We start from the raw sequence: 23973 nt of genomic DNA, 5'->3' as shown, positions 1-23973 counted from the left end.
AGTGATAGAGTGAACACTCAGTAACCATTTGAATTTTGAGCGCTGTTTAGAAAAGGGACCCAAACCTAGTTTACAGCCATTGATTCCAGGACCACTAATAGTTATAAGCAAGAAGATTGTGAATATGTAAGGTCATGTTGGTATAATGCATTACATTTATAAAACACTTTCAATATGGTCAAACACTGTTCTCATTGGATCTCATTAAGATGAGAATAGATAGAAGAAACCTTTATTAACTCTATGCACTAATGAGGAAACTTAGTGGAGGGTAGTTTTCTGAAAAGGAATGTGCTTTTCAAAATCTCTTCTCTAACCCCCTCTTCACAAATAAACTCCAAACAAAATAAAACACCTCATCCAGTCTTCCCTGTCTCTGTATGTGGAACCTCCATCGCTTAAGTATTCAAGCCAGGAGCCTGGCAGTTGTTTTCTCCCCCTTTTTATCTTATTTTATTTTTCAACCTTTTAACAAAAGTAAACATATGGTATAATGAATTCCTCTATATCCACCACCCAGCTTTAAACACTATCTGCTCACAGGATATCTTGTTTCATCTAGACCAGGATTTCTCAGTCTCAATACTATTGTCATTTGGGTTGATAATTCTTTGTTGTGAGGGGGACTGTCCTGTGAGGGGACAGGATTAGCTCTGGCCTCTAACCACTGGGTGCCAGTAGCAGCTTTCCCAGTTGTGACAACCAAAAATATTTCACAACTCTGCCAAATGTCCCCCGGGGGACGAAACTGCTCCTGTTTGAGAATCACTGATATACCCACATCAGCTTCTCCCTTTCCTCTTCCTTATCTTTTATATCCAATTCGTTAACTGCTTCTACCTGAAAATATATGTCTGTTCATTTCTCTCCAGATCCACTGCATCTGCCCTGATCTCTCTCTATTCCTGATGCCATCCAATCTGACATTAGTCAGAGTGATGTTTTCAAAATGTAAATTGGATCTTATTACTCGCCTGCTTATAAGCCTCTCATGGCACTCCGTTACACTTAGGATAAACCACCAAAACTCTAATTTGAATGCTAAGGCTCTGTATGAACTGCCCCCTGCTTATTTCTGTAGACTTATTTACCTCATTTCTCTTGCCTCACCCTAAGTATCCCCCTTACCCCATGACTTAAAGACAAAAGTGGATAAATACCAACTTTATTACCTGATGTGCAAAATTATTGAAGATGCTTTCATAATATTTGCTTACATTTTATATTTTTTCAGGTGTTATGAGTGCGATGAAAAATTATCGACACATTGTAATAAGAAGGTTTTGGCTCAGATAGTTGATTTTCTCCAGAAACATGTTTCTAAAACACAAACAAGTAAGTTAACAGCAGTTGCTAAAGAAATTTGTATTAAAGTATGATATTTCATTTATTTTATTTTTTAATTAAAAAAATTTTTTTTGTGGTACGTGGGCCTCTCACTGTTGTGGCCTCTCCCGTTGCGGAGCACAGGCTCCGGACGCGCAGCCTCAGTGGCCATGGCTCACGGGCCCAGCCGCTCCGCGGCATGTGGTATCTTCCCGGACCGGGGCATGAACCCGTGTCCCCTGCATTGGCAGGCGGACTCTCACCACTGCGCCACCAGGGAAGCCCCTAAAGTATGATATTTTATAATTCTTATAAAGAGATAATAAATTCATAAAGAGTACTTTGGATTTTACTGTGACCTCTCAGTACGAGTGCCATGAATTCTTAAGTAGCAGTTTTGTGATGTTATCTTGTGTTGTATTTACATAACTAATAATGAGAAGCTGGAGAGGATAGTAACTGGATTGTGGGCTTTTGAATCAAACAATGCTGAATTTGAATTTAGGTTCCACCTAAATTACCTACTGTCTGTGTGACTTTGACTCCTTAGTTTCCTTATGTAAAAAATTAGTACGATAATTCTATCAAGTGGGAATGTTGTGAAGCTTAGGTATGTTTTCTAAAGATTTAGAAATAATGTGTGTAAAAATACTTGCGTAGTCCCCGACACATTTATGAAATGATATCTGTTATTTGTTACATCATTGGAATACTGTTCTGACACTAACTACCTGGAATTAGGCTAACCTTGCAGATTAAGGGCTCAGTTCCCCCAAAAGATTGCCCTCACTTCAGACACCATTCTCAAGCTAGGGGTTCTCAGGATCCTCCCCCCCATTTCCGACCAACTGGTTACAGGGGTTCCCACTGTCCTCTTAATTCAATAATTTGCTAGAATGACTCAGAAAACACTGGAAAGTGCTATACTTACAATTCCAGTTTCATTATAGCAACAATAACAAAAAGAAATAGAAATCAGGACCAGTCAAAAGAAAAGACATGTAAGGTGAGATCTGGGAAGGTACCAAACATGAAACTTTTCTGTCTTCTTCCTGTGGGGTCAGGATGCATCAACGTCTCAGCACATTGATGTGTAACAATACACACAGACTGTTGTTAACCAAGGAAGCTCACTGGAGTTTTGGTGTCTAGCGTTTTTATTAGGGTTTCATTGCATAGGCATGGTTGATTGAATCATTGGCCACATGATGTAACTCAGTGTCCAGGATCCCAACCCTCTAATCACACGTTTGGTCTTTCTGGCATGGCTGGCTCCCATCCTGAGTCATCTCATTAGCATACATTGTCTAAGGTCCCACAATGAATTAAAAAATACTTTGTTAACATAAACTAACAAGCGTGGTCTGAGGGGCCCACCATGAGTAAAACAGACACTCCTGTCACTCTGGAAATCCAAGGATTTAGAGGGGGCTTCTCAGGAACCTGGGACAAAAGGCAGCCAAATCCTTTATTATACAATAATAACGTATTATATATTGTACTTTGTTGTCTAACATATAAGCAGTATATAATACACATTAATATAAATTACAAATATATAGGGAAGGAGTTTCTTCATTCAAAAATATTAAGTGCCTACCACATGCCATGCTTTATGCTTTATTTGATTTGCAGTGGTAAAACAAAAATAGTTTTTATGTTGCCTTCATGAAGTTTAGAGTATAGTGGGAGAGACAGACAGAAACATAACACATATGTAACTTGTGATAAGTGCTACAAAGGAAAAGAACAGATTGCAGTGATAAGTAATAATCTCATGGTCATAGTGATCAAGAAAGGCCAATATGGCTGGAGTGTGGTTTGCTGGGAGAAAGCAGAATGTGGTAAAGTTAAGATGTATGTGGGCAGGTCATGAAGGATACTGTAAGGAATTCCATAAATAATACCCCTTGGTATTTTAGAAGTAAGTTTTTTGGGATAGTAATGTTTTTATAAGATACTTTACAAATCAAATATGAAAGTTGCTATTGAGGTTTGTAAGAATGCTGGATATGATTATGTAGCTATTTTAAATGATAATCATGAAGATTGTATAAATGTAAAAATGTCTGTATATGGTAATTCAAAAAGACTATGAAACTGTATATATTGTGTTCAAATGGCAGGATGAGAGTGATTTAAATGGAGCCTTTTTATATTTTGCATTAAGTAAAAATAACTACTGAGAGGAAAGCCTGTACCTGTACCTTAAACATGTTTTTAAGGTATACAGTGCCTGGGCTAATTTCACGTCTGATACATCTAATTCAGCTTCTCTGCTCAGTGAATCTCAACTTTTGTTCCCAGTAGCCCTTTAGACTTTTAAAAAATTATTGAGGACTTAAAGAGCTTTGGTTAGGTAGGGTATATCTATTAATATTTATCATATTAGAAATTAAATATAAAAAATTAGAATATTTATTAATTTACTGAAAAATAGCTGTAATTCCATTACATGTTAACACAAATAACATATTTTTAGAAAAGATAACGGTTTCCAAAACAACACAAACCTAATGAGTGGCATTGTTTTACATTTTTCCAAATCTCTTGAATGTCTGGCTTAATAGAAACAGCTGGATTCTCATATCTACTTCTGCATTCAGTCTGTTCTGATATCACATGGCCTGCAGCCTCTGTAAAACTGCATTGTATAATTGAGAATGAATGAAAGTAAGAAAACCAAATAACATCTTGGGCTTATTATGAAAATACCTTGGAGCTTAAGGACACCCAAAAGGGGGGGCTTGTCTTCAGATACAATTTGAGAACTGCTAAACTAGCACATTTCTGTCTTTATAATTTCTGTCTTCAGTCTTTCTTGCCCTGAGGCTCAGCTCAGATCCTACTTCAGTGACACATTCCCAGTCCTTTGTTTTATCTCTTCTATGTAGCATACTTTAGAATCTTAACACTTGATTTTGTGGTGTTCAGCTTTCATATGTATCTGTGTCTTGTTTATAAAACTGTACATGCCTTGAGGATTGTACCCTGGCTTATATTCTTTTTGATTCTCATATGACTAGGTAGTAAATACTGCTGAATTGAACTGAACTAGCACGTGAGCAGTTTTTACTGAGGAAGTAGATACGCTTTGCATTTTCACCAAAACACCCCTGAATATTATCAAATTATTTTATTTATTCATTCAGTCTATTAATATACTTGAGTTTCTACCTTGTGCCAGACACTGTGCTAGATATTGGAGATACGGTGGTGAATGAGACAGATCTATTTCTCAGTTCCTGCCATTATTGATCTTTTGGTTAGTGAGGGCTATTGACAAATCACAATTATAATTGCTGTTTAAATAGTGCTGTGAGGAGCAAGAACAGGGGACTGTGAGAGCACTTTGGAGTAGTATCTAATCTGGACTAGAGGATCCAGGAAAGCTTTATTGAGAGGAAGAGATTTCTAAGCTGGAATCTGAAGGATAGCTAGATGTTAGGTAGGCAGAGAGGGAAGGGGTGTGTGCTCCAGGCAGAGGAGATAGCTCATTGATGAGGGAGCCTGATACGTTCAGGGGATTGTACAGAGCTGCAGGGTTGAGTTTTGTGATGATGGGTGGGGGTGGGGGTGAGAGGTGAGACTCTGGAGGTAAGTAGAAGCAGTTATTGAAGGGCCTTGTAAGTTTAGAGTGTATCCTGGAGGCAATGAAGAGCCACTTATAGGTTCTAAGAGGAGAAGTGGATGATCAGTTTTGTACTTTAGAAAGATCACTTACTGTACTATGGAGATACACAGGAATGCCTTAATATGTATACCTGCCCATTCATATGTCAATATCAATTTATTATATGACCAAATAAAGATTTCTAAGGCTAATGGTTAACTAGGAGTTAGTGGAATTTTGAGAACAAACATATGAGGTAATTCTTATTTGGTTCCAAAGTAGACAAGTAGTGGGATAGCAAGTTTTTCCTTTTTACTCTTTAAAGATTAAACTTCTTTTCAGCTGTAGAAATGGGCAAATTACATTAATGCTACATGACTGGTTTAGGTAATTGCATTAAACAGTTGAGGGAATCCCAGTGCTGGTTCCCAGAAGAATGCTTACAGCTGTGTAGATGCCACATCTGATGCTAGGATTTGCTTTAAAAAAAATAATCTCTCCACACTCTCCCCCTCAAACATATATAAGAAAACTAAAAACAACAAATAAAATCCCCATATAATGAAAAGGTCATATAACACAAGATTGAAAAAGAGCAAGAAAACTTTCTTGTGAGACCCACCCAGAAATATGTATTGTTAAAAGTGGGCCAATATTCTCTGAAGGGCTTATTTCTCACTTTGGTAGTCTAGTAAATGTCATGTAAGTGTTCTACAAACACTTACAGAATACGGGAATTCCTGTTGAAATTATATCATTGAATATTGGTTTGCTATGTATGAACTAGACAGATGATAGATAATCCCACATTCTTTTCTAAACCAATAAATTTGGCCCATAATTTTAATACTGGTGGGATGCCATTTTCAAAGAACTTAAAGAGAGCATAAAATATTATATTCTGTTAAATTCATTGAGCTTATGCTCTTGGTATAAAAAGACATGTTATGTTGGTTCTTTTGGTTTTATTAAGTATAAGTTTGCTGTATCTTTTTTTTTTTTTTTTCGCGGTACGCGGGCCTCTCACTGTTGTGGCCTCTCCCGTTGCGGAGCACAGGCTCCGGATGCGCAGGCTCAGCGGCCATGGCTCATGGGCCCAGCCGCTCCGCGGCATGTGGGATCTTCCTGGACCGGGGCACGAACCCGTGTATCGGCAGGCGGACTCTCAACCACTGCTCCGCCAGGGAAGCCCTGCTGTATGTTTTTGAAATAAGAAAGTATGGTACATTTGGGATCTGAAATAATGTATCTGAGAATAAATAATATTGACTCTTCTACAGTAACAATTTGTAATGTAACACTTTGACTTTTCTTTATAAAGTAATACATTTTGTTCTACTATAAAGTGACAGTCCATATGCCTAAGAAATTTGCATTTTCATAAATAAGTACTAAAAATAGTTATTTCCATATATAAAAGGGGTTAGGGACAAAAAATGTTGAACACTTCAAAAACAATTTGTTTTACCTGTATGGATGTAAATCTGTGGTTCCTCATCTGAACTACAGAACACAGAGTTACTTGAATGACTGTTCTCTCAGTTCTCCCCAAAATGGCACTAACTTGTGGATATATATAGGGAGAAGTTAATTGGATACAGTGGGTACCTATGGCATTAGGGCTTAATTTTTTTTGAGGAACCCTTTGAGAAGGGCTACTATAAACTTTAATAAAACTGTAAATTCACACACCAAAGACATCCAGCAATTGATTACATCCAGCTTTTGCTTAAAAGAAGTGGTCTTTTCTTTCATATCACTACTAGCATTTCATTAGTGTCTTAACTTGTCACACTTATCAACCTTATCATCCACTGTTATACAGACAGATAGCAGATCCTAATGGTTAAGTGTGTGGATTCTGAACCCAGACTACCTGGCTTTAAATCTACTCCCTACAAATAGCTGTGTGCCTTCGTTTGATCATCATCTTTACAGTGGGGAAAGTTACCAGAGGAGATGATGCTCTCAGACTTTTTCTTTAAATAAGCAAACTGCAAAATAAGTTTGCTTTCCCTGTGCCTATGAGAAACTTGGGATGCACCAGTGTTCCGTTTCTGGTTTAACCAAGGCAATTCACAAATATTTATACCTTTGAAAAAAGAGAGACATTTAACATTACTTGGCAACAAATCCACAATTGGTTGTTTTCAGTTTTCTCCAAGATGAGCAAAGCTGCATCTCTGTGTACTTCTTCTTACGTTTCTGTAGGTTAAATTTTTTGGAATTTCTGGCCAATTTATAAACACATCTTAAATTTTGATTACTGTTGTTTAGCTGCCCTCCAGAAAGATTATACAGAGAGTATAGTTGACAAGAATACTTGTTTTTCCATGTTTAACTTTGTTTATAGTTTTTAGGGTTTTTCGTTTGGTTTTGGGGGGGCAGTAATGAAGTTTTTAGTGTCATTGTTGCCAAGTCCATCAGTCTTTTCTGTAATGGTTTTTTAGCCTTTGGGGTCATGCTTTGAAAGTTTTTTGTACTCCACGTTTATAAAGATATTCACCCACAGTTTTCTGGTACATTCAGGGTTTTTTTAAATTTATAACTTAATATCTTTAAACTTGGTTTAAAAAAATAATTAGAGGATCTTTATGTTGGAGTCGTTTTTATGGTAGAAAAATTTGAGGTACTTAAGGTTACTTTTTAGATATTAAATAGCCTTAGTCTTAGCCAAGTGTGGAAACAGTGGTTTTTTTCTCTTTATTTTGGCTTTGCTGGTGCTTCAGCCAGTTTTCTGTCTTATAAGACTTGAGTTATGTACAAAGCCCATCAGGTCTGCTCAATTAACCAGCTACTCTTTGAGTACTCAGATTATAGGCTTAAAGGTAAATGACAGAGATATAAAAGACCTATAAAAAATTTATCTAGAATGCCTGAAGTTTCCTCTTAATGTTCTTTGCATTCTGGGGTCTATGTTATTTTATTACATAAGTGCAATACCTGATGACAGTGTTGGTAATATAAAGGAGATAAGGTGAGATAATGATATATATATTTATATATTTTATTATAAATATCTTACATAGATAATATTTATATATGTGATATATATTATTGATAGCCTTCTAACCCCGAAATTCTGTGAAGATTCTTTTTAATTACAGACATTTCATGGGTTCAGGTAAAACTTGAGGAAAACAAAACAAATGATCAAAATTTTGTATAGTTTATCTTTTTTGTTATCGCTGTAGCAGCTTTGTCCTTTTAATTATATCACACTTCAAAACATCTTGAAGTTCAGTCCTTAGTGCATTCATTCTGTGTTTGTAAAGGAAGAGTTCTTAAAGTGACTATGATCTAAAATCACTGCCATATTGAGAAAGCTTTGTTGTCTCTGAAGACAAAATGATCAAAAATTATTCTTCATTGGAAGTAACAAATTGCATTTTATTAAAACACATACCTGTTTGTAGGTCAGATAATTGAGAGACTGATTCAAACATGCTTGTTTTAAACTAGAATCTTAAAACTCTCAGCCGACAGTTTCTTAGTGAGCAAATGTACATAAGTACTTAGTTTCTAAAAGTTTTACCAAGGTGTTATCATGAATTTAAGGCTTAATATCTCTATGCTGTTCACTATATGTCCTTATACTCTAGTCATAAATCATAGGCAATTAATTATAAATAATTACAGATAGTGGTTCATATAGTACCTGGTACACAGTGGACATTTGATAAATCCATTTTATTTGAGTTGTTAAATTTTATAAACATGCTACTTAGTATTAATAAAATGAAAAACTTGCACTTTAAGATACATATAAATAGTTCTTAGAAAATGTCATTCTATTTTCTAGTTATATTATCTGATCTATTAATATTCAAGTCTAATAGCATAATTAATTTTGAGCATATTCTCACAGACTTAATACATGTAAAAGTCAACAAACAGACTCTTGCCACTTGTGTGAAGTGTCTATTTAACCATGAAATAAACTATTTTTATTGCCATTGCCCCGTGGATATGCTCTTTCTGGCAGTGCTGTCCATATTTGGTGGCTATATGCATGGAGAGCCAGGTGGTGCTGAAAAGCATCGCACAGTGAAGCGTGGATATATCTAGGTTTGACATTTGTCATCCCTTACTGCTGAAGGGAAGGGTAAAATCTGTTTTTCCATATGCTTATGCTTTTTTTTGCCTGCAGTTTTGACCAGATGGTCTTATGAACATTGTTTACTTTAGGATGCTATCCCAGATGTTTTGAAAACTGATGGGTAAATGTGGTACACAGATACGTAAATCATTTGCATGTTATGGTTTAAAAAATGCTATTTGGTCTTATAAGACTAAAATATAATTTATTTCTGGAAGTATTTTTCCAAGTGAATAATAAATATATATTTATGATATATATTATATATCTATATATAGTTAATATAATCTATATAGTTTATTTTCCCCAACCACTCTGTTTTCATATTAATAAGCTAAAAATATTATGGCAGCATTTATTAAGGATGTTAACGAAAGGAAATACTTTTGAGAAGGCATATTTGTTTGTGGTTGCATATACTCGAATCTGTAAGAATCTTTCCTGCTAGTTTTTGTAATTCTTCTCATTGTGCATAAATCACTGAAGAGAAATTACCTGGCAAAATGACAGTGGATTTATAATCAAAAGATTATCATTACAACTTTGGTCAAATCACTTAACCTGTTGGAAACTGAGTTTTGTTAACGTAAAATCAGAGTAACAGCCTTGCCCCAAAAGATGGAGCACTGCTTGGATTTAATTACTCTTTCATCTTAAATCTCTTAAAAATCACTGTGGGCTTCCCTGGTGGCACAGTGGTTGAGAGTCCGCCTGCCGATGCAGGGGACACGGGTTCGTGTCCCGGTTCAGGAAGATCCCACATGCCGCGGAGCGGCTGGGCCCGTGGGCCATGGCCGCCGAGCCTGTGCATCCGGAGCCTGTGCTCCGCAACGGGAGAGGCCACAACAGTGAGAGGCCCGCGTACAGCAAAAAAAAAAAAATCACTGTGAAACTATCTAGTGGCAACAGCTATAATGTGAGCCTGAAACCGGCTAATTCTGGGCTTTAGTTAGAATCTCAGATATAATTAAGAGGTGGATTGCTGTCATTTGCAGACCCAGCCAGGATCTGTACGGGGCTTCCTCTTGTTTGTGTAGTGCTTCTTACGCACTGGCTGGCTTTTTTCATTTGCTTTTACATCCCCTTGTAGGTTTGAATACTGTCTGGCCTTTTCCTGCTTTTCCTTTTTTCTGTGCCTGGACTCTGCACCTCAGTGACCTTCTCCATTGATTGTACCAGCCTTTGTCCCCAAGCTCTGTAATGGGGTTTAATTTTTATCACTTATTTTAATATCTGGAGGACAGGAGAAGACATCTATTTTGCTAGTTCTTTTCTATGTTAACTCAGAATTCTAGGGTTGGGCGTTAAAAACATCTCTTCATTATCTAGACAACAGATACCCAGTAACAACCAATAATGTTTAAAGAATAAACAAACAGGGGGCTTCCCTGGTGGCACAGTGGTTAAGTCCGCCTGCCGATGCAGGGGACACAGGTTCGTGCCCCAGTCCGGGAGGATCCCACATGCTGCAGAGCGGCTGGGCCTGTGAGCCATGGCCGCTGGGCCTGCTCATCCAGAGCCTGTGCTCCGTGGCGGGAGAGGCCACAACAGTGAGAGGCCCGCGTACCACAAAAAAAAAAAAAAAAAAAAACAGGAATAAAGGGGAAAAACAGGTGATAGAGTTTATGATAAAATATTGCATCACAGGGGGCTTCCCTGGTGGCGCAGTGGTTGAGAGTCCGCCTGCCGATGCAGGGGACACGGGTTCGTGCCCCGGTCTGGGAAGATCCCACATGCCGCGGAGCGGCTGGGCCCGTGAGCCATGGCCGCTGGGCCTGTGCGTCCGGAGCCTGTGCTCCGCAACGGGAGAGGCCACAACAGTGAGAGGCCCACATAACGCAAAAAAAAAAAAAAAAAAAAAAAAAAAAAATATTGCATCACAGGATAAAAGTTAAGAGTTGAAAGAAAATTTTTTTCCTTGTAATAGATTTGCTTAATGAAAGAAACATCTGAGAAACCACCAATTTATTTCTCTCAATGAGAGGTTTCCACGTGTCAGAAAGAAAAGCCAGGATCATGAAAACCACAAAGTCAATATAAAAGGCAAAACTCATATTAGCAATTCAGAAAATCCAGTTAGAAATGAGATAAACTTGAGGGGAACACCCCCAGAAAATATAGGAAATGATTAAAGAGAGAAAAGTGAGAGCAGATAAACAGGGGACATGAAGGATAGTTCATGAAGGTATGGATTTTGGCACAAATAACAATTTCGGGGGCCTCTCTGGACTGTTTTTCACACTCTTAAATAGTGCTTAGCATTCCAGGTGCTTTGCAAAGCAAATATAACTCATTTGGGGCTTCCCTGGTGGCACAGTGGTTAAGAATCCACCTGCCGGGCTTCCCTGGTGGCGCAGCAGTTGAGAGTCCACCTGCCGATGCAGGCGACGCGGGTTCGTGCCCCGGTCCGGGAAGATCCCACATGCCGCAGAGCGGCTAGGCCTGTGAGCCATAGCCACTGAGCCTGCGCGTCTGGAGCCTGTGCTCCGCAACGGGAGAGGCCACAGCAGTGAGAGGCCCGCGTACCGCAAAAAAAAAAAAAAAAAAAAAAAAAAGAATCCACCTGCTAATGCAGGGGACACAGGTTTGAGCCCTGGTCTGGGAAGATCCCACATGCCTCAGAGCAGCTAAGCCCGTGCACCACAACTACTGAGCCCACGTGCCAAAACTACTGAAGCCTGTGCGCCTAGAGCCCATGCTCTGCAAGAAGAGAAGCCACCGCAATGAGAAGCCCACGCACTGCAGCAAAGAGTAGCCCCTGCTCGCCGCAACTGGAGAAAGCCCGCATGCAGCAACGAAGACCCAATGCAGCCAAAAATTAAAAAATAAATTAATTAATTAATTTAAAAAAATTTAGCTCATGTAATCCTTATGAAAACCGTATGAGGGCTTCCCTGGTGGCGCAGTGGTTAAGAATCCACCTGCCTAAATAAGACCAAAAGACAACCCTTAGAATGGGAGAAAATATTTGCAAATGAAGCAACTGACAAAGGATTAATCTCCAAAATTTATAAGCAGCTCATGCAGCTCAATAACAAAAAAACAAACAACCCAATCCAAAAATGGGCAGAAGACCTAAATAGACATTTCTCCACAGAAGATATACAGACTGCCAACAAACACATGAAAGGATGTTCAACATCTTTACTCATTAGAGAAATGCAAATCAAAACTACAATGAGATATCATCTCACACCAGTCAGAATGGCCATCATCAAAAAATGTAGAAACAATAAATGCTGGAGAGGGTGTGGAAAAAAGGGAACACTCTTGCACTGCTGGTGGGAATGTGAATTGGTACAGCCACTATGGAGAACAGTATGGAGGTTCCTTAAAAAACTACAAATAGAACTACCATATGACCCAGCAATCCCACTACTGGGCATATACCCTGAGAAAACCATAATTCAAAAAGAGTCATGTACCAAAATGTTCATAGCAGCCCTATTTACAATAGCCCGGAGATGGAAACAACCTAAGTGTCCATCATCGGATGAATGGATAAAGAAGATGTGGCACATATATACAATGGAATATTACTCAGCCATAAAAAGAAACGAAATTGAGCTATTTGTAATGAGGTGGATGGACCTAGAGTCTGTCATACAGAGTGAAGTAAGTCAGAAAGAGAAAGACAAATACTGTATGCGGACACATATATATGGAATTTAAGAAAAAAAATGTCATGAAGAACATAGGGGTAAGACAGGAATAAAGACACAGACCTACTAGAGAATGGACTTGAGGATATGGGGAGGGGGAAGGGTAAGCTGTGACAAAGCGAGACAGAGGCATGGACATATATACACTACCAAACGTAAGGTAGATAGCTAGTGGGAAGCAGCCGCATAGCACAGGGAGATCAGCTCGGTGCTTTGTGACTGCCTGGAGGGGTGGGATAGGGAGGGTGGGAGGGAGACGCAAGAGGGAGGGGATATGGGAACATATGTATATGTATAACTGATTAAATTTGTTTTAAAGCAGAAACTAACACACCATTGTTAAGAAATTATACTCCAATAAAGATGTGAAAAAAATAAAAATAAAAAAAAGAATCCACCTGCCAATGCAGGGGACACGGGTTCGAGCCCTGGTCCGGGAAGATCTTCTTTTTATTAGTTGGCATTCTCTTGTAAGGAAAAGTTTTTTCTTTTATCCTCACTTAAAAAATCTATTATCAGGTCAGACTCATTCTCATTTTGTTCAGTGAATAGTAATTTATCAGTGCCCTTCTTTATTTTGATATTCAAATTGTTCCAGGGTGGACCACTGGGAACCTGTTTAAAATGACGCCTGTGTGGTTTGACGTACCGTTTTTTTTTTTTTTTTGAGCACTTCCTTATTTTCTGGCACAACAAAAATGTTATAGGCTCATTTGCCTCTTTTGCTGCCCCAGGTTTAGAATCAGCCTTTCCTTCAAGGCGTCTTCATTCCTTTTAGTGGCAATAGTGTTTAGAAACCAAGATCTGGTCTTTCCTACTTTTTTTTTTTTTTCACTTCATTTAAAAATATTTTATTTTTAAATTCATCTGGAATTTATTCTACAATGTGGTTTGAGATACGGATGTGTATATTAAGATTAATTAAAATTAACTGCTTTAGCAGTAGGATACAAAACAGGAGATACTTATTTGCATTTGTATTCTTGCCCTTCAGGAACATTGATTCAGAGGAAAATCTTATTTATTTTTAAATAATACATTTAAATTATGTCAAATGATATGTATTTAATTCTAAATCTCGTGTCCATTATGTTTTCTCTAACTTAGATGCATTTTCTAGAATCATAAAACTTTATGAAGAAAAATGTGAAACAGGTGATAAAAAGGGAAGAAAAGACAGCAGTGTAACATCTGTAAAAGGAATTACAAATTTAGGAAATACTTGCTTTTTTAATGCAGTCATGCAGGTAAGAGCCATGAGAAAGCTTTGTAAAATGTAAAAGTTTATATTAATTAATTTCTGTTTATTGGCACACCTGTGGACTGTCACATGACTGCTAAATGTTCGTCTAGAAGTCTGTCTGTTTTCTTTTTGATTGGTTAGGCTATCTTTAGCCATTGTCATACACATACATACACCTTTTTTTCCACAGTGCTTCTGAAAGATCTCTGTATTTTACCATGGCTCTGTCAGTAGTAGTGACATTTATTAAATGTTAAATGCATTCAATTAAATTTTCTAAAACTTAAAAGTATTTTTGCTAGGCCAGATGATATTTGAAGCTTTGGGAGAGTATTCTGTAAAATCAGAGGCATAGTATAACTGAATCAGAAGATGTTGCTTTTGTTTTCTTTCAGAATTTGGCACAGTCTTACATTCTTACTGAACTGATGAATGAGATCCAGGAACATGGTACAAAACTCAAGATTGTTCCTTCCTCAGACTCTCCACTGGTGAGAAGTACAATTAGCTGGATAATAGCTCTGTTTAGATAAGCCAGTGATGTTGCCAAAACCTGTTGCCAAAACCTATCTTTCTTATTTCTCACAACTATCAATTGAGATGGTAGTCAGAGAATTTGAAAAAATAATTCAAAAGCATTTTGTGAAAATAAACGATAAGATTTAAAACTTCTAGGGCTTCCCTGGTGGCGCAGTGGTTGAGAGTCTGCCTGCCGATTCAGGGGATGCGGGTTCGTGCCCTGGTCCGGGAAGATCCCACATGCCGCGGAGCGGCTAGGCCCATGAGCCATGGCCGCTGAGCCTGCGCGTCCGGAGCCTGTGCTCCGCAACGGGAGAGGCCACAACAGTGAGAGGCCCGCAAAAAACAAACAAACAAACAAAAAACTTCTAAAGTCATAGCTTTAAGGTATGTTATAGTTCAAACATATCATGGGTCAGACAGCACAAAAAATGTTGAGGCAGCTTTCAAACAGATATACTAGAATAGACAAATGGTTTTGCCTTTGTTGAATGAAGTGTCTAGGATTCCTGTTTTGTAGTTACTGGTGACAACTACTTAAATGCAGCATTTTTGTTCTTTAAAGGTAGATTTAATTTTAATAGTGACCATCTAAAGGTTTTTTGGAGCCTAATTTGATACTGGGTTTTTAAACTAATGAGAAAGGGGAAAAAGGCAGCCTTTGACATTCAGAAGCTAGCCTGACACCCACAGTTTGGCCATGTTATTCAAACAATCTCACAGAATACCAGATTCGAGCTAGGTTACTCCAAGCCTGTTACAATGAGACAGAACAAGGCCACTTCATAATTTTCTCTGAACACAAACTCTACCACTTAGAAAATCCCAAACACCCTCTTTTGGCCTAAATGAGTCAATGTGACTTTTTTTTTTTAACTAGTTACAGCTTTATCCTCATTCTAGCCTCCTTTTATTGAGATATCCAATTGTAGAAATACCCTCACTTTCTGACAGCATCCAATTGAGAGCAGACCTCTGCTTCCTTAGATTAACTTCTTCCCTAAATCACCCAACTAAAGCCCAAATTCTACATCAGTTCTTTTTTTTTTTTTTTATTATTCTTTGCGGTACGCGGGCCTCTCACTGTTGTGGCCTCTCCTGTTGCGGAGCACAGGCTCTGGATGCGCAGGCTCAGCGGCCATGGCTCATGGGCCCAACCGCTCCGCAGGATGTGGGATCTTCCCGGAGTGGGGCACGAACCCGTGTCCCCTGCATCAGCAGGCGGACTCTCAACCACTGCGCCACCAAGGAAGCCCTACATCAGTTCTTTTGAATACCCTCTGAGAGACACTCCATGGTTCCCCATTGTGTGTGTTCTCCCTCAGTGGAACAAGTAATAAACCCACCTTGTTCAACTACAGATGTGTTCCTGGTGGTCTTGGGCTGGAGGGCATTTACACTAATAGTTATGATTTCAGTTAGCAATTGATTTGTGTGTGTGTGTTTTAGAGGAACAGAGAGTGAATGTATAGCTCATGATCTGGCTTTTGAAATACTTAAGAAAGAGGAGTTCTAAAAATTCTTAGCCCAGTGTAGTAATCTTAGATTTTTCTTCCAAGGAGGCAATTTTTAAAGGCAATATTGTTGTATTTTTTTGTTGAAAAGGCAGTCTGTAAACTCATTGCCTGTTCAGCCTCTTAAAGTTTTTATGTTAGAGCCCAGTGCCCTCTTCTAGATTGTAGTGAGATAGTGAAGACTACTTTACTAAATGGAAGTTAATGCTAGTCATTTGAAAAGATTTCTTATTAACTGTGATTGGATGTTAGGTTTAAGTATTTCACATGTGGAGCTGTGAAATTACTATATATGGCAGTCATATTATAGCTGATCACTGTAGGTTTGTATCATTCTAAGAGGGAAATTTTCAATCTTAGGTCTTGTTTTTTTAGGACATACAGCGGACCTGGGCTGTGGGACTATCAGTGTAGATCACTACTCTTTCAGTCACCAGTTTTATTTGATCCTTCGTAATCTGTATGCCTTTTCTTTCTTTTCCTTACTTTATTGTGCTGGCGCGAGCCACCAGTAACATGTTGAATAGAAGTAATGAGAGCAGGCATCCTTGCTTTAATCCCAAAATTAGGGGAAAAACACTCAGCCCTTCATTATAAAGAGTAGGTACAGGGACTTCCCTGGCGGTCCAGTGGTTAAAACTCTGCACTTCCAATGCAGGGGGCATGGGTTCTATCCTTGGTTGGGGAACTAAGATCCTGCATGGTGAGGCCAAAAAAAGAGAAAAGAGTAGGTACAAAATAAGCTACAAGTTATATTGTACAACATGGGGAATATAGCCAATCTTTTATAATAACTATAAATGGTGTATAACTTTTAAAAATTATGAATAATAATATTGTACACCTGTAACTTATGTAATATTGTACACCAATATACTTCAATTAAAAAAAAAGGATTTAAGACTAGACACTGCACTGAAAAAAAAGAATGAACTTAACTGTAGGTTTTTCACAGGTGTTCTTTATAAGGTTGAGGACATTCCCTTCTATTCCTGGTTTTCTGAGCATTTCATCATGAATGGATGTTGAATTTTGTAAAGTGCTTTTCCAGCATCTACTGAGATTATCTTATAGTTTTTCTTCTTTATTCTCTGTTAATGTGGTAAATTACATTGATTGATTTTCAAATGTTAAACCTATCTTGTATTCCTGGGACAAACCCCTGTTAGTTATGATGTATTCTTCTTCTGTGTTGCTGGATTCAATTTGTTAATATTTATATGAATATCAGCAGTGTGCTTACTTTTTTTTTTAACTTCCTTATTGGAGTATAATTGCTGTACAATGTTGTGTTAGTTTCTGCTGTATAACAAAGTGAATCAGCTATACATATACATATATCCCCATATCCCCTCCCTCTTGCATCTCCCTCCCACCCTCCCTATCCCACCCCTCTAGTTGGTCACAAAGCACCGAGCTCATCTCCCTGTGCTATGCACTAGCTATCTATTTTACATTTGGTAGTGTATATATGCCAGTGCTACTCTCTCACTTGGTGAGCTTCCCCTTCCCCCTCCCCATGTCCTCAAGTCCATTCTCTACATCTGTGTCTTTATTCCTGTCCTGTCCCTAGGTTCATCAGAACCTTTTTTTTTTTTTTTACGTTCCATATATATGTGTTAGCATACGGTGTTTGTTTTTCTCTTTCTGACTTACTTCACTCTGTATGACAGACTCTAGGTCCATCCACCTCACTACAAATAGCTCAATTTCGTTTCTTTTTATGGCTGAGTAATATTCCATTGTATATATGTGCCACATCTTCTTTATCCATTCATCTGTTGATGGACACTTAGGTTGCTTACATGTCCTGGCTATTGTAAATAGAGCTGCAATGAACATTGTGGTACATGACTCTTTTTGAATTATAGTTTTCTCACGGTATATGCCCAGTAGTGGGATTGCTGGGTCATATGGTAGTTCTAATTTTAGTTTTTTAAGGAACTTCCATACTGTTCTCCATAGTGGCTGTGTCAGTTTACATTCCCACCAACAGTGCAATAGGGTTCCCTTTTCTCCACACCCTCTCCAGCATTTATTGTTTGTAGATTTTTTGATGATGGCCATTCTGACCGGTGTGAGGTAATACCTCCTTGCAGTTTTGATTTGCATTTCTCTGATGATTAGTGATGTTGAGTATCCTTTCATGTGTTTGTTGGCAATCTGTATATCTTCTTTGGAGAAATGTCTGTTTAGGTCTTCTGCCCATTTTTTGATTGGGTTGTTTGTTTTTTTGATATTGAGCTGCATGAGCTGCTTGTGTATTTTGGAGATTAATCCTTTGTCACTTGCTTCATTTGCAAATATTTTCTCCCATTCTGAGGGTTGTCTTTTGGTCTTGTTTATGGTTTCCTTTGCTGTGCAAAAGCTTTGAAGTTTCATTAGGTCCCATTTGTTTATTTTTGTTTTTATTTCCATTTCTCTAGGAGGTGGGTCAAAAAGGATCTTGCTGTGATTTATGTCATAGAGTGTTCTGCCCATGTTTTCCTCTAAGAGTTTCATAGTGTCTGGCCTTACATTTAGGTCTTTAATCCATTTTGAGTTTATTTTTGTGTATGGTGTTAGGGAGTGCTCTAATTTCATTCTTTTACATATCGCTGTCCAGTTTTCCCAGCACCACTTATTGAAGAGGCTGTCTTTTCTCCACTGTATATTCTTGCCTCCTTTACCAAAAATAAGGTGACCATATGTGCGTGGGTTTATCTCTGGGCAGCAGTGTGCTTACTTTTAAAAAACTTTTTATTAAAGTATTCACACAGAGGAGTGTACATTAGAAATGTAGAGTTGATGAATTTTCACAAACTGAATACACTGAACTGAAACTAACCAACATTTTTCTCAAGAAACAGAGCATTACCAGCAGCTAGAAGCCCCCTTCAGGTTGCCTTCCATTCCCTGCTTTCCTGCCTCACAAGGATAGCCACTAACCTGGTTTCTAAAGGGCAGATTAGTTTTGCCTGTTTTAATATTATATATAAATGAAGTTATACAATATGGACTCCTTTACATTTGGCTTCTGTCAACATGTTAGTGAGATTCACCCATGTTGCATTCTCATCAATAAACTTGCTTTTGTTTTCAAAATTTAAGTATACTTTTAAAAACAGGTTATTTACTCACTCAGTTCTGAAGTTTTTAAACTGTCTCAGAATACTTAAGTTGGGAGCAGGGGATACTGCACCTTAGTGCTTGAGCTTTGAAACTGCCTTAGATTTTACTTTTGACCCTCGAGGTAGCTTTCAATTTACTGAACATTGCAGAAATACTTATGATATTCAAAAGCTATAGAAAATTATAGCCTGTCTTTTCTGTGGTTTTAGCCAGATGGCTGATTTTTAAGGATAGTTGGTATGAAATATATATGTAATTTGTATTTCATGAGTATATAAATGAGACAACATATGTGATAGTTGTCTTAGAAGATAACATTCTATAGTGTCTGAGGATTATATTTGGGATCTGCTTTTTATTCATTGTCTGTAAGGAGAGGGGTTACTAGCAAGGATAATATTTTAGAAGATAAAACTTGGTGGGGAAAAAATTCTAGAATAAAGAGTGTTGCTCCTTCACACAGTTGTAGCTGCTTTTGTCAAACTGTATGTCTCTCTCCTTTAAAAGAGGGAGATAGTGTACCAATTTGTGACTTAATTTCTCATTCCTATTTTGTTAGTAAAATATTTGGGGAAAAGAAGAGTATGGGGTTTTGCTCATAAATATAATTTATGATTATTTGTGAATTTGTACAAATATCAAGTCGAGTAATTTTATTTTAGGAGAGCACATTAAGGGACAGTTACAAGCAACAAAAGATTGGTTTTTCACTCTTAAGCTAATAGCTTTATTAAGTAAAGGGCAGAGGATATGAAAATACCTGTATTTTTCAAGGTAAGGCATTTACTTTCATTTTTTATATATTCATCTTATATACGAGGGAATAAAGCTTCTTAATACACTTGAGGTGATTTAGTCATCATTTAAACAGAGTGTAACTTAGATTTTTAAAAATATTTTATTTAAAAATTGTGTATTTCTGACATAGAGTTGATCATGTTTTTAAAGGACCCATTAGTGGTGGAACTTTCAAGCCCTGGACCATTGACCTCAGCCTTGTTCCTGTTTCTTCACAGCATGAAGGAGACTGAAAGAGGACCACTTTCTCCCAAAGTTCTTTTTAATCAGCTTTGTCAGAAGTGGGTACATCTACATTCTTAGTATAAATAATCATGAGTTACAAAACACTAATGTGTTTATCACTTAATATGAGTAGTTTGACTCTGACTGTGACATGGCTGTTATTGCCTAGACTACCAAGAGAAAGAACTAACATTCGTTTAGTTGCAGCTGTGTGCCTTATCTAAATTATATCTCATAATACTCTGAAGAAGTGATTGTTTATCCCCATTTTATATATAAGGAAACTGAGACCCCCCAGAAGTTGAGTAGCTTACCTTGTTTCATGGTGACAAAAATAGGGTTTAAATAGATATCTGTCCTGACTCAGAAGCCCATGATGTAATACCATAAAGTGAGAAAATTATAGAATTATAAAATCTAAAAGTGCTATAATAAATCATCTAACCTAGTTTTCTTATTTTTAAAAATGAGCTTTGAGGCATGCAGAATTTAAGTAAATTTCCCAAGATATTTAAAAACAAAATCCTTGTGTGCCTAGAAATAAACACATGTCATAAGGGACCTGACATTCATTTATTCCTTTATAGAAATTTGAGATCTTACTTTGTGTCAAGTAGTTGCTAGAATCCAGGGGTACACAACTTATAATTTATTAAAAACAGACCCTTTCAGGAGCTCATAAACTAGTCCAGTCCACAATTAGTAAAATATGTAGAAACAAAATTCTTTAAATGTGAACTTGCATTTTTGTATATCTCCAGGTTTTAAAATTTCATTTTAATTTAAGCTAGTTACCTAAGCCATGGTATTGTATTATATTTTACTGCATTTTATTTTATCTCATAGTATTGTACCAATGTTAATTTTCTTTTTTTAAAAAGTTTATTGTGGAAAGAACACAACATGAGATCTACCCTCTTAAAAAAATTTCAAGTGTACAATGTACTATTGTTGACTGTAGGTACACTGTTGAACAGCAGATCTCTAGAGCTTATTCATCTTGCTTGACTAAAACTTGTTCATTAATTAGTAACTCCTCTTTTCCCCTCCCCCCTTTCTAGGTACCTCATATAATTGGAATCATGCACTATGTGTCTTATTGTAACTGACTTATTTCACTTAACATAATGTCCCATGGTATTTTAAATGTAGTCCAAAATATGGAGGGTTTATTATATGTTTCATTTGGTTGCCAGGTGCTGTTTTTTCAAAGCCTGAAGAACAAAAAAAGCCTTTAAAAGTCTCAGAGACATGGGTGCCTCATAGAGTTAAAAAGTTTTTAGGACATTATATACTTTAGAAATTTGTTTTTGACTCTCCCCAAAATAACTTTGTTTTGTGTCTTTTTTTCTGGTTTTATAGAGATTTATAAACATTTTCTAATTATTATTAAAATGATAGGTGCTCATAGATAAAAATTCAGACTACTGTTGTCTGTTTTCTTTATTCTATCTAAAAGTGATTATGCATACATAGACATAAAAATAAATTGTTTGCAACTTGCTTGTTTTGCTTAATGTGTTTTGTACATCTTTCTATATTAGTACATGTAGATATAACTTATTTGATTTTACATATAGATATGTGTGTATATGTGTGTGTGTGTGTATATCATTGCACTTATGAGAGTATGTCTGTGGGATAAATAGAATTACTGGATCAAACATTATTTGAAAATATTTTTAAATTGCATTTTCTTTTGCTTTATTGTATTTACTTTAAAAAGAGATATGTATATATTAACAAAAGTGATTTGAAAAAAAAAGTCAGGTGAAGATTTAAGCCATATATGTTGGGTCTATTTTTGGACTTTGTTCTGTTCCATTGATCTATATGTCTGTTCTTACCCCAATACTGTACTGTCTTGATTACTATAGCTTCATACTAAGTCTTGGAATTGGATGGTATGAGTCCTCAAATTTTCTTTTTTAGGAGGGGTGGGTTACTGCTCTAGGTCCTTTGCTTTTTTATGTGACTTTTAAATTAGTTTGTCAGTTGGGATTACATTGAATGTGTAGATCAGTTTGGAGAGAAATGACATCTTAACAATGTTGAGTCTTCCAATGCATGATTATCAGATACCTTTTCATTTATTTAGGTCCTTGATTTTTCCTCATCAAAATTTTATGTCTTTCATCCTATGAATCCTGCACCCATTTTGTTAGATTTACCTTAAGAATTTCATGGTTTTTTTATTGGTAGCTAATTGTAATTTGGTACTTAAATCTTTTTTCAATTTCTAGTTGCTCATTGCTAATACAGAGAAATACAATTGATTTTTGTGTATTGACCTTTTTCTTGCTTCCTTGCTTAATTCACTTACTGGTTAGAGTAGCTTTATGTAGATTCTTTGGGATTTCTTATGTAGACAATAATGTCATTGGTAAACAAAGACCATTTTATTTCTTCTTTTTCAAGCTGTATCCTTTTATATATATTTCTTACCTTATATTGCTGGCAAGGACCTCTAGTGTGGTGTTCGAGTGGTATAATAGACATCCTTGCTTTGTTCCTGATATAAGGGGCAGAGCATTCAGGCTTTCACACATAAGAATGATAAGAGCTGTAGGTTTTTCATAGATTCCTTTCATCAGGTTGGGGAAATTCTCATCCCTAGTTTTTTCTGAGAGATCTTATCAAGAATGGGTATTGGTATACCTTGATTCCTGGTCCAGAGAAAATGAGATAATAAATGTTTGTTGTTTTATAAGAAAAAAGAATGGGTATTAAATTTTACTGAGTGCTTTTTCTGCATCTATTAAAATAATCATATTTTTTAACCTGTTGAAATAGTGAATTGTATTAATGGATATTCTGAATAGCTTTAGTGAACATATTTGATTTACAGTAAACTGTATGTATGTAAAGTGTAATATCAGTTAAGTTTTGAAATATGTATACACTTGGAACACCATTGCCACAGTCAATATGATGAATGTATCTGTCACCCCTAAAAGTTTTCTTGGGCCCCTTTGTAATCCCTCTCTCTGGACTCCTTCCCCAAGCCCCGCCCCAGGGCTACCCCTTACCTATTTTTTGCCACTATAGATTAGTGTGCACTTTTTAGAATTCTGTATACAGTTGACCCTTGAACAACACAGGATTTTGGGGCACCAACCCTCCCCGAAGTCAAAAATCTGCATATAACTTTACAGTCAATCGGCCCTCCAGATCCCAGGTTCCACATATGTTGATTCAGCCAACTGAGGATCGTGTAGTACTCTAGTACGTATTTACTGAAAAAAATCTGCATGTGAGTGGACCCATACTGTTCAAACTTGTGTTGTTCAAGGGTCAACTATAAATAGAATCATACAACATGTACTCTTTTTTTGGTCTGGCTTCTTTCACTTGGCGTAATTATTTTGAGATTCTTCCATGTTGTATGCATACATTGATTGATTTTTGAAAGTTGAGCCAATCTCTTGAAGTTTCTGTTATAATGGTGATTGTCAGACACTTTGACCACTTGTGATGAATTGTTGGGAGCGAGTTCTTCAGCTTTCCTCTGGCTTTTTTTTCCCCCTTCAGTATCTTATTTTGCAATAGTTTTGAGACTCACAAAAAGTTACAAGAAGAGTACAGAGTTCCTCTGTACCCTGCATCCTTCCATCAGTGATAATATCTTATATGATAGCAGTGCATTGTCAAAACCAGGGAATGGACATTAACATAGTACTATCAACTCCGGTATAGATCTTATTTGGGTGTCACTAGTTTTTACATGAACTCTACCCTGAAAAGTTCAGAGATGCTATAGAGTGATTCTATGTCTCCATTCTCATTCACGCCCATTTTTAAAAAATATCTATTTATTTCATTGCATCAGGTCTTAGTGGCTGCAGGCGGGCTCCTTAGTTGAG

At 37.0% G+C, this 23973-nt stretch overlaps 1 protein-coding gene across 5 annotated transcripts in view; it reads left to right on the top strand.

The window, feature by feature from the left end:
- USP45 (ubiquitin specific peptidase 45) overlaps positions 1 to 23973 on the top strand; it is a gene marked incomplete at both ends in the record, with an annotated part of 70528 nt that overhangs the window by 15234 nt on the left and 31321 nt on the right. For all 5 annotated transcript variants that reach the window (XM_079716817.1, XM_079716814.1, XM_079716816.1 and 2 more), the window contains 4 exons: positions 1235 to 1335; positions 13808 to 13947; positions 14339 to 14434; positions 20036 to 20166. In XM_079716817.1, coding sequence (XP_079572943.1) covers positions 1235 to 1335; positions 13808 to 13947; positions 14339 to 14434; positions 20036 to 20166 — 468 coding nt within the window. The remainder of the gene's footprint in view (positions 1 to 1234; positions 1336 to 13807; positions 13948 to 14338; positions 14435 to 20035; positions 20167 to 23973) is intronic.

The sequence above is a fragment of the Hyperoodon ampullatus genome (assembly GCF_949752795.1).
Source record: "Hyperoodon ampullatus genome assembly, chromosome: 12".
Lineage (NCBI taxonomy): Eukaryota > Metazoa > Chordata > Mammalia > Artiodactyla > Ziphiidae > Hyperoodon > Hyperoodon ampullatus.
The sequence above is the reverse complement of the archived record's forward strand: the minus strand, read 5'-3'. Positions and strand labels throughout refer to the sequence as shown.